General features: G+C 35.1%; 1 protein-coding gene across 5 annotated transcripts in view; it reads left to right on the top strand.

Moving 5' to 3' along the window:
• NT5C3B (5'-nucleotidase, cytosolic IIIB) overlaps nt 1-17,580 on the top strand; it is a 19,931-nt gene extending 2,351 nt beyond the window's left edge. For 4 of the 5 annotated variants that reach the window (XM_003768212.4, XM_031966271.1, XM_023502334.2 and 1 more), the window contains 7 exons: nt 56-125; nt 211-257; nt 4,046-4,131; nt 11,175-11,264; nt 13,887-14,049; nt 15,337-15,537; nt 16,599-17,580. In XM_003768212.4, coding sequence (XP_003768260.2) covers nt 56-125; nt 211-257; nt 4,046-4,131; nt 11,175-11,264; nt 13,887-14,049; nt 15,337-15,537; nt 16,599-16,733 — 792 coding nt within the window. In that variant the 3' untranslated portion in view covers nt 16,734-17,580. Of the gene's footprint in view, nt 1-55; nt 126-210; nt 258-4,045; nt 4,132-11,174; nt 11,265-13,886; nt 14,050-14,255; nt 15,108-15,336; nt 15,538-16,598 lie in introns of those variants that run through there. The other variant, XM_031966270.1, reaches the window with a different exon arrangement.

The raw sequence follows: 17,580 nt of genomic DNA, 5'->3' as shown, positions 1-17,580 counted from the left end.
GGCATAGTGTGAAGTCAAGACAGTAAATGTTTATATTTCTTTTCTCCACTTTTAGGTCATTTCTGATTTTGACATGACCCTGACTAGATTTGGATTTAATGGAAAGCGTTGCCCTACATCTTACAGTAAGTCATGTATTGACCTGTATTGACCTTGTTGATGATTCCTGTTGGAGTAGGTAACAGAGTTTTGTGTTATCTTTTTTCTCAGATATCCTAGATAACAGCAAGCTCATCAGTGAGGATTGTCAGAAAAAGGTGGGTTATCCTCAGCTCTATCCAGAAGAGAATTGATGTGCTAATTCAAATGCCTATGGACCAAAAGAGGACCTGGGGGGATAGGGAATAGATCCGTGGTTTCCCAGGTATAAAGAAGTCCCAGGTGAGGAAATTTCCTCTACCAATGCAGGGTGGTACTGTCTTGGCAACATATTATATAGTCTTTAGAGAGTTGAGTGGTTCTCAAACTATTTTGATCTTTAAACATTCTTTAAAATCTAGATCCCCAAAGAGCTGCTATTTATATAGGTTGTAGTTATTGCTATTTGCTGTGGTAGAAATAAAAACATCTTAATTTTATTATGAAAATAGTTTTGACCTTGTGATCACATGAAAAGGTCTCAGGGACCCCCAGGGGTCTTCAGACTGTCCTTTGAGAACCACTGTTGTTGAGCTTACGTCACACAACCAGTCACTGAAACCCAGATCTTCTTGCCTCTAAAAACTTTTTGTCCAGTGTGTCAAGCTATCTATTAATGAGTCATTTTCATTGCTCAGATAAACCTAGACTTAATATCTATTTAATTGGAATGTTCTTTTTGGTACTATTTTCATTTATTCCCCACACATTTATTAAAGGTATAAATGATGGGCAAAAGCACTAAACTAGTGAAAATTTAATTTCTGTAGTGCTTTAAGATTTCTTTTTAAAGGTTTTTTTCTCTTTCCTGGGAGAGGAATGCAAAAGTATTATTTCCATTTCACAGATAAGGAAACTGAGGCACTGTTTAGTTATGTGAGTTTACCGAAGGTCATCACTCAGTAAGTGCGGAAATTGAAGTCTTAATGCAAAGACAATGTTCTTTGCAAATCTACCCAGCTGTTTCTCTAATACGTTTTTGTGGAAACAGGATAGTCTTCCGAAAATCCTGTGGTAGGTAGTATAAAATCCTAGTTGAAGAATATGATCCTCCCACTGGCATCATAATGTCTATCTCCAGTAGCCAAGAGCACTGACTTGACCACATTCTTTAATACCTATACCTAATTCAATGTTTGTGTCAACTGTGGTTTTTTTTTAATTTCTAAGTAATTGTTTCTGATGAATAAAATGGTTCTTTTGACAAGCTTAGGTGAATTAAATGGCAGAATATTTAGTCTGTTGGTCTTTTACATAAGTTTCTATACATGATATTCATGATCATTATTACTGCTTTTTTGCATCTTCATACAGTTCTATTTACAGACCCAGGCTCCTGGTAGGTGGTGGTATTTTGTAGTGGCAGTGATAACTGGAAAAGTTGGGTTTCTAAATTAGACTTCACCATTAGGTAAAAGAGAGAACCCATTATTGTATAGTGAAAAGAATCCTGGGCTTGAAGTCCAGAGACTTGTGTTTGAATTGAGGCTGTGATACGAACTAATAACTAGACACTCTAGGCAAGGCACTTCTGAGACTTCCTTGCCTTCAGGGAGGATGGGCACACTAGTACCGTCCAGCACATGGGCTTGTTTTGTGACCAAAACATTTTATAAGCTTTGGAGCAGTATACAAATTATTTTCAAATTGATTAAGTCAGTTTTTGTGCATCTGCAAAAGGGAGATAACCTTGATTTTTCAGTCTTGTTTCCAATGATTATCTCACCCTTCAATTTTGAGAATGTAGGTACAAATAAGAAAGTAGTTTTGGAATTTTCAGAAGACATGAGAGGTGTTCTCTTTGGTCACATAAACTAAAACTGGAATTATATACAGCATGGCTGCTGTGCAGAGATGATATGCAAATTCTCATATTATATATATATATATATGTAAATAAAATTTTGGGGGAAAAGAAAATATTAGGAAAAATGAAGGTATTGCTGCTTGGCCTTCTTTAAATGTTAAATGGGACCCTAAAAAGTTAGGTGTAAAACACATAAATAACAATGCTCATACATTTCCTGTTTTCATTTTAGAGAAGTTTTTTTTTTCTTTTCCTGGTGCCCCCACCCCCCAAAATACTACAGAGAATAGAGACCTGTTCTCAGAGTCAGAAAAACCTGTCTCTGATACATAAATTATTTGATATCTCTGTTCTCTAGGCATTATTTGGCATTCAAACAGATTGCAGAGCAGGTACTGATCACTATACCTTCAGGTCCTGGGAATTTTTTTGGGATTTTCCTATACCATTAAAATCACAGATCTTTCCCCCACTAGTTTTCTCCCTTAAACATTTTTGGCCCCATAATGTAATTCTCACAGTTATTTAAAGGAACATTCTACTTTGTTAGTGTGTAATGTTTGGCATTTAGTTTTCCTAAATGGATGAGTCCATATATTCTGTCATGGCCATTTGAAGTAACATAGATAATAGAATTCATTACTTTTAAAAATTTTGTTGTGTTCCTCCTAAGATAACTGGAATTATTTATCTAAGCAACTGAATTAGGAAGGCAGGATATCCTGGGTATTTAGAAGATAATTCCTAGTTAGAACAAGTAGAAAGGCTTTCCATTTAATCCAGTTAACATGAATAGTCCCTGTAGAATTGATTGTAAACATTTATTGATTTGATTACTTGATAAAGGGATTGTAACAGTCTACTGAAACCTATAACCATTTGTGCTGTTGACCAACACATTTTTAGCTCATGCCACCTTTGTGAAGAGATCAAGAATTGATCAAATATGCACATCGATGAGATTTTATAAAATTTGTAAATAAGAATCAGCACTAAGGAATTAAATATGACAGGCTTACCTGTAATGAAGGAAAAATAACTGGGAATGAGGAGAAACTTTGACAGTGTAAGTGAGGTATTACCAAATGAAACCTTTAAAAAGAATTTAGTAGAAATTTTTCCAAATTAACCTTTGTTCATAACAATAACCTCTTATGTTAATTTGTAGGCCTTTTTATTTTGGTGTTAAAATTGTTTGAACATTTTACTCCCTGACTCAAAAAGCTTCTGGAAGTCTCTAATTGTCTGTAGACTCAGATTTCTTTTTGACACTGAAAGTCTTTGTTGTCTGCTTCTAATATTCCTAGACAGATTGTACATTATTCTTCCTCAGACAAACTTACCTCTTCTTGCCTGCTGTTCTCCACACTCCTGATTCCATTTTTTTAAAAGCTTTTTATTTTCCAAAACATGCATAGATAATTTTCAACATTTATCCTTGCAAAACCTTGTGTTCCAAATTTTTTTCTCCCTTCTACTCTCTCCCCTAGATGGCAAGCAATCCAATATATGTTAAACCTATATAATTATTCTGTACATATTTCCACAAATATATGCTGCACAAGAAAAATCAGATCAAAAAAGGAAAAAAAGAAAACAAAAAACAAGCAAACAACAAAAAGAGTGAAATTACTATGTTATGATCTATATTTAGTTCTCACAGTACTCTCTGTGTGTGCAATTGGCTCTCTTCATCACAAGATCATTGGAACTGGCCTGATTTGATTCAGTTTTTTATTTCCATGTCTTTGCATAGTCTGTGCTGTATGTATATCTGGAGTGTTCTTTCTTCAAACCTCTACCTCTTGGAATCTGTAGATAACATCTACACAAATCTTTTCCTGTTCCCATGAGTTGTCAGTGTTCTCCCCTCTTAATTTTAAAAAAATATTTACTGTGCAAATATTTTACATTTATCAGTATACATGTTTCCTCTCAGTAGAATGTAAACTCTTTGAGGCAGGGATTTTGTGTTTTTGTCTTTGCATTCCCCAGTATTTTGGGTAGTATATGACATATGGTAGGCTATTATTAAATACTTATTAAATTGCTGAATTTAGTTGCACTCTAATTATTTTTCTCTTATCTTTGGTATCTCAGTTAAAGGATCTCCTTCACTACTATTACCCAATTGAGATTGACCCGAACAGGACGGTCAAAGAGAAGTTCCCTCTTATGGTAGAATGGTAAGTAGTTAGAAATGATGGATACTTTTAAGGAAACAAGAAGTATCTAAAGATGCTATATTCCTAACCAAGTAAGATAGGAACTTAACTGGACTTTTGGGATTCCAGCTGGAGTGGCTGTAGAGGGTTAATACAGTCATTAGCACTGTCTTTCCTAAAACTGATTTTGTCTATTCCTAGATTGATAACATTTAGCAAATTTTAAGTGAGGGCAATAGCCCTATGAAATTTGGTAAAATCTCTGAACAGAGACATCTTAATTTTATTTTTGAAATTCTATTAATGTACAGTGAGAATTTTGTTTTTCAAGGGGCTTTAAGCTATGGAGATATGGGTCTCAAAAGAAGTTTCGAAGTTTGGTAATGAAAAGAAGGGAGGCAGGAAGGAAGAAATTTGACTGCAGGAATTAAATTACCCATGTGATAAAGATTTTAGGGAAGATTATCCTTATGTACTGCCTATGTGGTGTCTTACATATCTATATTCCTGCTAGTAGCTCATTTTTCTTAGTCATTCTCATTCCAGGTTCTAAGATAGTCAGGGCGTATATTTTATTTGATTTTTTGGTAATAGATAAGCATAACTGAGCAAAACACATCTATAAATTTGCTGTGTCCCAAAATGTATTTTTCCTTATGCACCTTGAATACACTATCCCTCTGTCAAGAGGTAGGGAGCATTCTTCAACATTGGTCCTCTGGAATTATGGTTAGTTATTTGCACGGATCAGAGTTCTTAAGCCTTTCAAACTTACCTTTTTTTTTTAGTTTATAAATTGTTCTCCCAGATCTACTCACTTTATACACTTCAGTTTTTTACTAGTCTTCCCAGATTTATCAAATGAAATCTTTTGTCATTTCTTGTGACATAATTCATTCCATTAACATAACATAATTTGTTCAGCCATCCCTCTATTATTGGGCCCCTCCTTTGTTTCCAGTTCTTTGCCACAATAAAACGAATATTATAAATTCTTTTATGTGTAGGTAACCTTTTCCTTTTCCTTTGATATCTTTGGGGAATAAAAGAGAAGGCTGTTTTGATCTTTCAACAATAATTATCGAACTCTCAATATCTCTTTATAATTTGTTAGTTCTGAGCTCATCTCTTTTCCCATAAGCATTTGCTTATTTCTTTTCTCTATAGTTAACCCTGTAATCTCCTAGACTTAACTAAACATAAATATTACTGGTTATACTTTTTAGTAACAGCATAAAAAAAGAGCTATAAGTAATTATAGTATATCATATACGAGTTGGTCATAGCTTAAGTCATTCTTTCACCAGCTTTTCAATTCTAGGAACAAAGCCCTACCATTCAGTTATCTCAGAATACCAATTGGAAGCTTTTCACACACACAAAGAGACACACACACACACACACCTCTTCGTTATTTCACAGGATAAGGATTAAATTCAGGTCTCTTAGGAAATAATTTCTCTTAGTCCTTTTTCATTGTCCTTTTCGTGGCCATTCCAGTTAAAGGTGTCTCCAGAGAAACAATGAGATCTTGGCTTCTCATAGCCTTCTCATGTTAAACTGTAACTCTAAAATTCCATTGCCTTTTAAAGGTACAGCAAAGTGCCATCAGTTCTGCAGAAGAAGCTATTCAGGTTGGTGTTATGTTTCTCCCCTGGGCCAGAAATTTTCAGTCCCTATAAATTATTTGGGGGACATCAAATCCACATTTATATTATATACAACATACATTTGATGAAAGGCACCCCTTGACAAGCTGCTTTTAATTGGGGGGGGGGGGAGCAATACAATACTAGCAATGGTAATGGGATATACCGATATACATGCCCAGCCCTGCACATACACAGCAGAATGTCATAAGCATTTGTTTTGTTTCTCTTAGAGCTTTACAAGTGAGCCTATCTGTAGGCATGGTTCTTGTTCTTTTGTGACCTTTCTCCATCTGTACTTGGGAGTATAGCTGTCAGTTTTTCTAAGGTCTGTGGTGGTTCCTTTACTCTGCTGCTGAGGTCCTCTCCTCTTTCTGGGTTTATCACTTCTTTGTCATATAAACTAAAGTATTCCTTGGGCCTTGACCCATTATCCCTTTCCTTTATGTGGGTTCTGCTTTAATCTAAGTAATATCTTCTTCAGAATCTCTCTTCCATTTACTGAGAAAGTAAGCTGGGCTTCAGTATTTGTTGGACTGTTGTTACAACGTGGTAGTTTCTTTTTTGGCAGGTTGGGGTTTTTTTGAGGCAACTGAAGTAAAATGACTTGGCCAGTGACACAGTAGTGTCTGAAGTTGGATTTGAACTCGGATCTCCCTGACTTCAGGGCCAGTGCTATCATTTTGCTTTTTAATCAGGGTAAAGGCTTTTGCTTTTTAATCAGGGTAAAGGCTTGTTTCAGTATTTTTATATCTAAAAAATGAGTATCTTAAAATATAGCATCTTCCCCCTTATATTTGTAAATGTATGCCTTCATGTTACCTTACTGTCTAACTTTGTCTTTAGTTGAGATATATCCCATATTTAAAGTTTTCTCTTTGGTCACCAGGTCTTCCCAGTACTTTATGAACACCAAAAGTTTGTCAACAAAATTCTTTTATTTTGTTTTAATTCTTGATAATAAACTGGCCTTCTATCATCATTCATTTTTCTTCCCTTCTATATTTGTTCTTTGGGCATCGGCCTCCTCTGGACCATTTATTCCACATTTGTAGAAAATAATTTTGCTTCTATGAGGTAGCATGGTGTAATGGATTGAGAGCTGTTCCCAAAATGGGGAATACTTAGGTACACATCCCCTCTCTTGTCTCCTATACACGTCCTGGCTTTTTGACCTTGGACAAGTCATTTAATTTCTCAGTACTTGAGATCAGAAGTGTCAAACATGAGGATGGCCGGCATGTGGCCAGCAATACTCCCAAATGCTCCTGAACCAGATGAAAAGGTAATTGGGGAATATTTTAACAAAACAAAAACAAATATTGTAGTGAAATAAAAATAAAATAAATAAGTAAAGCATAGATAACATTACATATTTAAACTAAGTACATTTGCAGCCTCCAGGCTCCCATATATATTATATACTGGCTCCTGTTTCTATTTAGAATTCTAAACCATTTGCCATGACTAGAAGTTTCAGAGAAGGGGCTGACTTGCATTGCTAGAGACAATTTCTCATCCTAGGAATTTCCTTTACCAGTGAAATCACAGTCCATTTCCTCTGATTGAATATTTTTCGTTTGATTTGGTTTCAACTTTATTCCTTAAATTATGAACTTAGCAAATGCCCAACAAGATGAGTATTTTCATATATAAAGAAAAAGAGGAATACACAGCTACAATTCTGTGTCATTCATAGTTTGCATCTTTCTCCAAATCTGAAAGAGATTCAGTATGTAATTTTCTTTTTTATGTTTTTAAATTTTATTTTATTATATTTTTATTTCTCAAAAATATTTTTATTTCTCCCAATTACACTTAAAACAATTTTTTTACATTTGTTTTAAAAACTTTGAGTTTCAGATTGTCTCCTTTAGCCCCACCCTCATCCCTCATTAAGAAAGCACATGTGAAGTTATGCAAAACATAAAAGTCATGTTGTGGAAAGAAAACAGGTTCCCCCCCCCCCAAAAAAAAAAAGTATGCTTCAGTCTGTAATCAGACATGATCAATTCTTTCTCTGAATATAGATAGAATTTTTCATCACAAATCCTTCATAGTAGTTGTGGATCATTGTTTCATTGAGAATTGCAAAGTCATTCATAGCTGATCATACCAGAACACAATAATAGTATTTTATTTTTCCAAATACATGCAAAGATAGTTTTCAACATTCACCTTTGCAAAACCTTGTGTTCCAAATTTTTCTCCCTCTCCCTTTTTGCTTCTCCAAGATACAGTAGAGGGTAAATGTATAATTCTTCCAATATATTTCCATGTGCACATGAAAAATCAGATCAAAAAGGAAAAAAGAGGAGAAAGGAAAAAAAAAGCAAGCAAACAACAACAAAAAAGGTGAAAACACTGCTTTGATCCACATTCAGTCTCCATGGTTCTCTCTCTGGATGTGGATGGTACTTTCCATTACAAGTCTATTGTAATTGCCTCAGATCACTGTATTACTGAAAATCTGTTATAGTTGATCATCATACAATCTCGTTATGTGTAATATTCTCCTGGTTGTGCTCACTTCACTCAGCCTCAGTTCATGCAAGTCTTTCCATGCTTTCTGAAATCAACCTGCTCATCATTTCTTACAGAACATTCCATTACTTACGTAAGCTATATATGAGCATCCACTCAATTTTTAGTTCCTTTACCACTTGCTTCTGTGCTCCTATAAACATTAAATTTTATTTTTAAAAAATTATTAAGCATTTATTTTTCCCTTCATTTTATCTCACTGGGAATGAAAGAAGAAAAATCCTTGTAACATTCAGTCAAGCAAAACAGAATTGTCTATTATCAACAATATGTGTCTCATTCTTCATTATTCTTCTGGAATCATGTCAACATGTTATTTTCTTTATCTTTTTTTTTAATTTTAGCTTTTTATTTACAAGTTATATGCATGGGTAATTTTACACCATTGACTTATTGCCAAACCTTTTCTTCCAATTTTTCCTCTCTTTTCCCCCATCCCTTTTCCCCTTCCCCCCATGGCAGGTTGACCAATACACAACATGTTATTTTCAAAGTTGTTTTTTGTTTGTCCTGTTGACATTTCTTCTTTTCATTTAAGAAATGCTCCAGATACCCTCTTTTCTTACTCCTTTTTTTAAAAAAAAATTTGATTCCTTGTTGCATCCTCTTTCCTTACCCAAATTGAAATTAAAAAAAAAAAAACAAAAACAAAGCTATTGTATCAGATAAGAATAATCAAAACAAAACAAATCCCAACATTGACAAGATTTGAATGTTTTTCTCCTTCTGCACCTTGAATTCACCAATTCTCATCATGAGGTGGGTAATGTATTTTATTACTGGTCCTCTTGTTATTCACCATTGCATTAATCTTCTTTTTCCAGAATTGATTCTTGGAATTCAGCTTCTTGCACTAAAGTTCTTTATTCTTCTTATAAATACGTTTATCAGTCATGTATTTCCTTCAGGTTTTCAGTAAACTTTGGAATCAATGTGATTCTTTGAGCTTCCTTCAAGTTTGCGCTAAAACCTCATCTTTCGTAAACCAGTAATGCTAAACTATGCATCATAAATTGTAAAAAGCAAATGAAATGTTATTTGTAATGAATATATAGCAAATAAAATAGATAAATGAAAGTCATTAGTTATTAGTGACACTGCCAGGACTTTGTCTTTATGATTTTAAAATTCTATTTATTTTAAATCCTAAATTCATTATAGCTTATAATGAGAAAGAACATATATGAGAAAGAAGAGTATTTTAAAATTCCAGAATAAAAGTCTCAATATATAGCAGAAGTTATAGGGTCTCTTCCATTTTTATACATAGCCTGGGGTAGTATGATTACCTCTTGATCTGCTATAAGTTTTTCTTTATTCTTTTTCAATTTAGCTTCTATGTAACTAGTCATGTATTGATATTTCTACATTACCAAAATTACTCTAGTTTTAGTTAAATAACATTTATTTAATAAGAAACATTTTTCTTGTATTTGCTCATTTTTTTCTCTGTATCAAACTCCTTAATCTTCAAGCCTTAAATAAATATTTGATTACTGTCTTTATTAGCAATGTAACCTTTTTTAAAAAATTAAAGCTTTTTATTTACAAAACATATGCATGGGTAATTTTTCCAACATTGACCCTTATAAAGTTTTTATTCTAAATTTTCCCCTCCTTCCCCCCACTCCCTCCCCTATCTGGCAGGTAGTCCAATACATGTTAAATATGTTGATGTACTTGTTAAATCCAATATATGTATACTTATTTATACGGTTACCTTGCTGCACAAGAAAAATCAGATAAAAAATGAAAAGAAAAACTGAAAAAGAAAACAAAATGCAAGCAAATAAAAACAAAAAGAGTGAGAATGCTATGTTATGAACTACATTTAGTTCCCATAGTACTCTCTCTGGGTGTAGATGGCTCTCTTCATCACTGAACAAATGGAACTGGTTTGAATCATCTCACAGTTGAAGAGAACCATGTCCATTAGAATTTATCATCGTATAGTCTTGTTGTTGTTATTTATAATGATTTCCTGGTTCTGCTTATTTCACTTAGCATGAGTTCCTATAAGTCTCTGCAGGTTTCTCTGAAATCATCCTGGTGGTCATTTCTTACATAACAATAATATTCCATAACATTCATGTATCACAATTTATTCAGCCATTCTCCAATTGATGGGCATCCACTCAGTTTCCAGTTTCTTGCCACTACAAAAAGGGCTGCCACAATCATTTTTGCACGTGTGGGTCTCTTTCCCTCCTTTAAGATCTCTTTGGGATATAAATTCAATAGAAACACTTATTAGCAATGTAACTTAACAAAACAAAGAATAGTTATTTACATCATATGAACTTATAAGATCGATCATGGCCAAAGTTCTCTTTAACGATACAATAATTGTAACTTTTCAATTCAGGTAATGTAGTCCTACCTTTCAGTTTTCTCAGGATGCTAATTTAAGTCTTTATCAAGAAATCTTTGTTTTTCTTTATAAAACAAGGGTTAAACTCAGTCCTCTTAGTTAATAAGTTCTTGTACTTTTCTCTTTATGCTTACTTTTGCTATCATAGTCTTGGTAGTGTGGCAGTTAAACTTTGTCGCTTTATAGACTACTGCTAGAATTATATTTAAATTAAAATTGCCCAAAATTCCACTGTCTCTTGAAGATACAGTAGCAGCACATACATTTTCTGAGGGAGACAATATTGAAGCTGGTTTTAAATCTCATTTTAGTGTTGCTGTTCTCTTCCCTACTTTCTTCTTACCTTTTGAGGGATAATCAGAGCCTGGAAGAAAGTAGCACTTTTCAGTGTGTGGGATGTCTTTTGGAGGTAATTGTGTAATGAATCAGGAGAAAGAATATTTCCATCTCATTCAGTGATTTGAAGATGTTTGTGTCTTTGGGGGGATACCTGTTTCTAGGTGGACTAAAGCCCACAATCTCCTGTGTCAACAGAAGATTCAGAAGTACCAGATATCCCAAATTGTTAGAGATTCAGATGCAATGCTCAGGTATGTTAATTTCTTATTTTGGAAGGGGCATTTATGCCAGCTTGCTTGCTAGTTGTGAGATCAGATTGATCAAGAGGTAATGAGGTGGAAGTGTGGCTTTTATTTGTATTGAAAATTGAGTTTAGAGTCAAGAAAGATATAATAATATGTAAAATTAATGCTAAAAACATATGACTTTATTCTATAGGTATAGAATGCTATAAAGTCAAAAGACCTGAATTAAAATATTAGCTTTATTTCTTACTAATTTTTAATTATCACTTACTATTTTTTTTATTTTATTTTTTTTTTATTTTTTTTTAAATTTAATAGCCTTTTATTTACAGGATATATACATGGGTAACTTTACAGCATTAACAATTGCCAAACCTCTTGTTCCAATTTTTCACCTCTTACCCCCCCACCCCCTCCCCTAAATGGCAGGATGACCAGTAGATGGTAAATATATTAAAATATAACTTAGATACACAATAAGTATACATGACCAAAACATTATTTTGCTGTACAAAAAGAATCAGACTCTGAATTATTGTACAATTAGCTTGTTATCACTTACTATTACTAAATAACTTATCCTCTCTGAACTTGTTTCCTCATATGTAAAATGGATATCTATCTCTATCAGTAGGCAGATTAAGTGCCTACTAGAGGCAGTGGATAGAGTTATGGTATGGCCTGGAATCAAGAAGTCCTAGGTTCAAATCTCAGACACTTCTTAGCTGTGTGATCCTGTGCAAGCCTCAGTTTGTTTTTTTTTAAATTAATATAGCTTTTTATTTACAAGTTATATGCGAGGGTAATTTTACAGCATTGACAATTGCCAAACATTTTGTTCCATTTTTTTCCCTCCTTCCCCCCATTCCCTCCTCCCCATGGCAGGTTGACCAATACATGTTAAATATGTTGAAGTATAAGTTAAATACAATATAAGTATACATCTCTTAATAGTTATTTTGCTGTACAGAAAGAATCAGACTTTGAAATAGTGTACTATTAGCCTGTAAAGGAAATCAAAAATGCAGGCACACAAAAATAAAGGGATTGAGAATTCTATGTAGTGGTTCATAGTCATCTCCCAGAGTTTTTTCGCTAGGTGTAGCTGGTTCAATTCATTACTACTCTATTGGAACTGATTTAAGCCTCAGTTTTCTTAACAGTTTTCTTAACTGTTAATAATAGCACCTACCTCCCAGGATTATTGGGAGATCCAAATGGGATAACATTTGTACAGTGCTTTACAGTGCCTGGCACAAATAGACTCTTAAATGCTTGTTTCCTTCCTTCCTACTATGTGACAAAAACTAAAGGTGGAAATATAAAGGTAAAACATTCCCTGCTCTTAAAGAACTTAAATTTTACAATACTTTTTCTTCATTCCTACTTTACAGAATGATAAAGTATATAGTATTTATATATAGTATTTAGTCAGTAGTTAGTCAAGTACTATGTTTCAGAGACTGTTAAACACTGGGGATACAAAAAAAGAAGCCAGTCTCTGCCCTCAAGGAGCTCATTGTTTAATAGAGAGCAAACAAATATGTACAACTATGTATTGGATAACTAGGAAATAATTAGTGGAAGGCATTAAAATTAATAGGGATTAAAAGAGATTAGGGTTAATTAGAATTAATAGTGATCAGGGAAGACTGTAGTTTAGTTGAATATTTAATTAAAGAATTCCAGTCATGGGGGCTAGCACAGGAAATGCTTATAAGTACTTTCCAAAAAGTTATTAGCTAATTGTATATATAGTGCAAATTCTAGCTGGGTTTCTCTATCCATCCCATAACAAACATCCCAAATCCTGTGTCAGTTTTTTGGAAGATTTTTAAAGTTACCCTTTGTGGTTTCTTGTATCTCAATGAGATTATAACCATGTATCCAATATTTGAGACTTGGTGTTGACTTATCAGGTACTCCTGCCACCATGTATTGATCACTTATGGTATGTAGAGGAAAAAATGAATGTGGTCCATGCCCTCAAAGAATATGTAGTCTTTGCACATTGTTGTTGTTCAGTCCTTTTCAGTCCTGAACAACTTTCTGTGACCCCTTGAGGTTTTCTTGGCATAAGTATTGGAGTGGGTTGCCATTTCCTTCTCTAGCTCATTTGACATGAGAAACCTGAGACAGACAGGGTTAAATGACTTGTTTAGTGTCTGAGTCCAGATTTGAACTCATTCCTGACTCCAAACCCAGTGCCCTATCCACTGCACTACTTAGTTGCTCCTTTATATGTATAAATCTATATCCAAGTGTTTGTCTTGTCAAGGAGAGGAGATAAAAGGGAGGGAGGGAGGGAGGAAGGAAATTTGGAAAATTATTTAAAAATTATGGAAAATGAATGTTAAATTATTTTTACGTGTAATTGAGAAAATAGAAGATAAAAAAGTGCTTAAAAAAAGAATGTAGTCTCATTGAGGAGACAGGGTATATACGTGAAAGATGTGATTGCTTCTTTGAACACTAATTTGATAGTAATATTGAAGAGACATAGAGTAATAAAGTGATCATTTGGGTGAAATGGGAAAAATGTCTTGGTTAAATATGTGTCTACCCGAGTCCAGTAGTAATGAATTTGTTTCTTGTGATCACTTTGAAAGAATAATTTATCCTTTACAGGGAGGGATTTGAGACATTTTTCAACACACTCTACCGAAGCAATGTTCCCCTTCTCATCTTTTCTGCTGGTATTGGAGACATTTTGGAAGAAATTATTAGGCAGATGAATGTTTTCCATCCCAATATCCATGTTGTGTCTAATTACATGGATTTTGATGAAAGTGTGAGTTGTGTTTGTTATCCTGTGGGAGTAGGGGATATCATTCTTTAGTTACTACATTTTTGTACAGTGGGGAAATGAATAGAGCTCTTTGGGGAAGTTGGGGAGGAAAGCATGTTGTTTCATCTTGATTTCCTATACGAATCAAAATTCCCCCAAAGACAGATTGATTTAGAGATCCCCTATCTGTAATCTTTGATCCTGCTCAGTCTGAGTCTCAGCTAACCAGTCTGTGGATTATCCAGGCTCCTGAATTCTTTTTGGCAGTTTTCACCTCCACCAGAGGATTACGGGGGTCTCAGAAGAGGAAGATAAGTTTTAGTCCATTTTGTTACTTGTTCATATTCTGAATTAAATAATGTACTTTTAAACAGAAATGATGCTATCCATAGCATGTGCATTTTGAGTTTTCTTTTCCTTTTTTTCCTAAATAGGAAATGTTCATTTAAAAAATTAGTTGGTTGAAGCTTTTTTGCTTAAAAAAAAAAAGGCTTTTATGTTCTCCTATAGCTTAGTAGTGAGAATTGCTATTCTTTTTAGAATTAAAAAAACAACCCTTGAATACAACAAACTATTTCTAAAGGAAGGGGTTGCAGGAGGAGCCAGATAAATAATCTTCACTTTTCATAGGGTTATTTTTTTTTCCTTTTCAATAATTTTATTATTTTGATAGATTAATGTTACTCTTTTAAAATGCCAGAAAAGTCAAAATTCAGTTACATATATCCAACTGTGTTTGCAGGGACATTTCACAGGAACATAATTTTATATTGGTAATGATTCTGTCTATTTTCCAGACCTTGGATTCTGAGCTTTGTTTTTTTTTGTTGTTGTTGTTTGTTTGTTTTGTTTTCTTAAATTGTGGATCTTCTTCCCTTTATGTTGCTCAACTTTCTAACCAGTGGTATCATAGATTCTCATCCATTCTCTTTGAGTTGTTTTTCCATTTATAGAAATTGGTTGCATTGAATATTTGAGATTACCATGATGAATATAATGAGATTACTTTGCTTGCCTTTTCTTAGTAAAGAGAGGTGGCCTATTTCTTCAAGAGGGCCATTGAGGGTCATGTGTATAACCTGTGGCTGATGGAATAGAATGTAGCTAACCATTAGCTTTGGCTCCATTAATGCTTGGCTTTATCAAGGTTGGTAGCAAGGGTATTAAAAATCAGTAATTGATTCTGAGTCTTTTGAATGTAATTTTGTATTTCCTTTCATGATCACGGAAAATTGATAAATATCTATTTTTGGATTCATAGTTAGTCTGCCTCTCCCCTTGGTTGCTCAGGGATACCTGCAGGGATTCAAAGGTCATCTCATCCATACATATAACAAGAATAGTTCAGTCCTGGAGGACTCCAAGTACTTTGAACAGCTCCAGGCTAAGACCAACATTCTCCTGCTGGGTGACTCCATGGGTGACCTGACTATGGCTGATGGGGTGTCCAGTGTGGGAAACATCCTTAAGATTGGCTTCCTGAATGACAAGGTGGGTGAGGAGAGGACTGTGTAAGTCTCTTACTCTCTACTTCTGCCTCATGTGTTTGTAAAAATACCCATTTCCCAAGACTGTTGTGAAGAAAGCAGAATGTAAGTTGTGAAGTGTTATATAGATGTCACCTACTATAAGGTGGTTATTTGGAGATCTCAAGAACCAGGATGTAGGTTTGTAATCCACATATTAAGGAACAAGAAAATACTGAAGATAAATAAAACTGAAAACAATCCTAATAAGCCATAAACTAGAGATGCGTTGATTGTGGTGTCTTAAAACTAAAAAGGATGCCACATCTCTGCTAGAGCTCAGTCTTTTCAGTTTCTGTATTGAAGTCTATTAAAGAAAAAACACAATGTTAGAGCAACTCTATGCAACTCACTTACCTACAAGCTCAACATCCACCAGGATTCAGTATTATTTGAAGGCTTTGGGGTTTGAGTGGATGCTCTCTAGATGTATGTTAGAAAGCAACTTCCCAGATAATAAAATACTTGTTCTGTGTTGCTTCAGACACAGAACTGGGACCATTGGATGGAAGTTGCAAGGAAGGATATTTTGGCTCAGTTTGAGGAAGAACTTTCCACTCATGAGAATTGTCTGACAATAGAGTAGGCTTTCTCATAAAGTAGGGAGGTAGCCATCATTGGCTATACTTAAGTAAAGGATGATTGACCTATGTTAAGTCTGTGGTGGAGGGGATTCCAGAGTTGGGAAAGGAATTGGAATAGGGGATCTCTAAGGTCCTCCCAATTTTTTAAGATTCTGTGTGAAAGCCTCATTCAAATAAAATGGGTTTGGCTAAAGATGGATGTGATTAGTATTTCTGATGCTACTGCCTTTTCCCTAAAGGACGGGGCCCTTTAATTTTTGGAGCTCCCAGACTTATTCTTTTTTTTTTTTTTTCCTTCCAGCCTTATTCTTTGGGATTTTAGGTAGGAATTGATATGCTAGGCAGGTTGTTGGTACGCCTTCTAAAAGGAAGGCAGAGGGAGAAAAGTTGGGCAGAGGAGGCCTGGGAAAACTTTAGTTCATCTCTTCCCTGCCCTCCTCAGGTAGAGGAACGGAGAGAGCGCTATCTGGATTCCTACGACATTGTGCTGGAGAAGGACGAGACCCTGGATGTGGTCAATGGAATCCTAACCCACATCTTGTGTGAGGCGGACCAGGCAGGAATGCAGGAATCCTGAGTACAGTTGGAGACTCCGCAGGTGCTCTCTCTGCTCCAGCTGGCTCTCCAAAAACTTCTCATCCCTCTGTGTACATAAAAAACTCGTGACTTCCAAGAGCCATTCATCCCCAGGTCCTTCCCTTCTCCTCTCCCCTGGCCTGTGGCTGTTTTTACCAAAAGCTTATGGTAGCTGGCCCTGCCCAGTACTGCCCTGACTTGTTCTAAAGAACACTGGCCGGCACAACCACCTGGCTAAGACAGCGGGACACCGGCTCGGGTGATAAAGGAGACAAGCTGAATTGGAGACCGCCCTCTCCGCATCCACCTGCTCTCCCTTCCAGAAACACCACCAAACAAGCAACAAATCCACTGTGGCACTGACACGTTGTTTGGAGGTATGGCTGAGGGTTTGTGTCCTCCCTGGGGCAATTTACTGGCATTGGAGGTGTGAGGAGAATGCATTGACTGGATGTCTGGAGGCCCAAGTTTGAGTCCCTGGCTCTGTGATTACCGTCACTTAACCTTCCTTGGTCTTATTGTCCTTTTTAAAATAGAATATTTGGAATAGATAATTCTTCACAGTTCTAAAATTCTGTGATTCTATTACATTCTAAAACTGAATCTTGGACTTGGAATTGTCTGAAATCCAAGAAGGAGACCTACTTGGTTTATCACAGAATGGGTATTTTTCTGTTTCATAGATTTCTTTAAGAAACCTTGGGCCCTGATCTCCCTGCCCTTTCTTTTTAGATATCTTAGCCACTTGTGGGGGCTGGGGGGAAGAGGGAGAGAGCAGTTGGGTGAGGAGCTAAGAAGCAGTGAGTGTGTTTGTATTTTAATGTTAAATAAATGGTTTTTGAATTCTG

The sequence above is a fragment of the Sarcophilus harrisii genome, chromosome 4 (genome assembly GCF_902635505.1).
Source record: "Sarcophilus harrisii chromosome 4, mSarHar1.11, whole genome shotgun sequence".
NCBI classification, from domain to species: Eukaryota; Metazoa; Chordata; class Mammalia; order Dasyuromorphia; family Dasyuridae; genus Sarcophilus; species Sarcophilus harrisii.
This window is presented reverse-complemented; position numbering and strand designations above follow the sequence as displayed.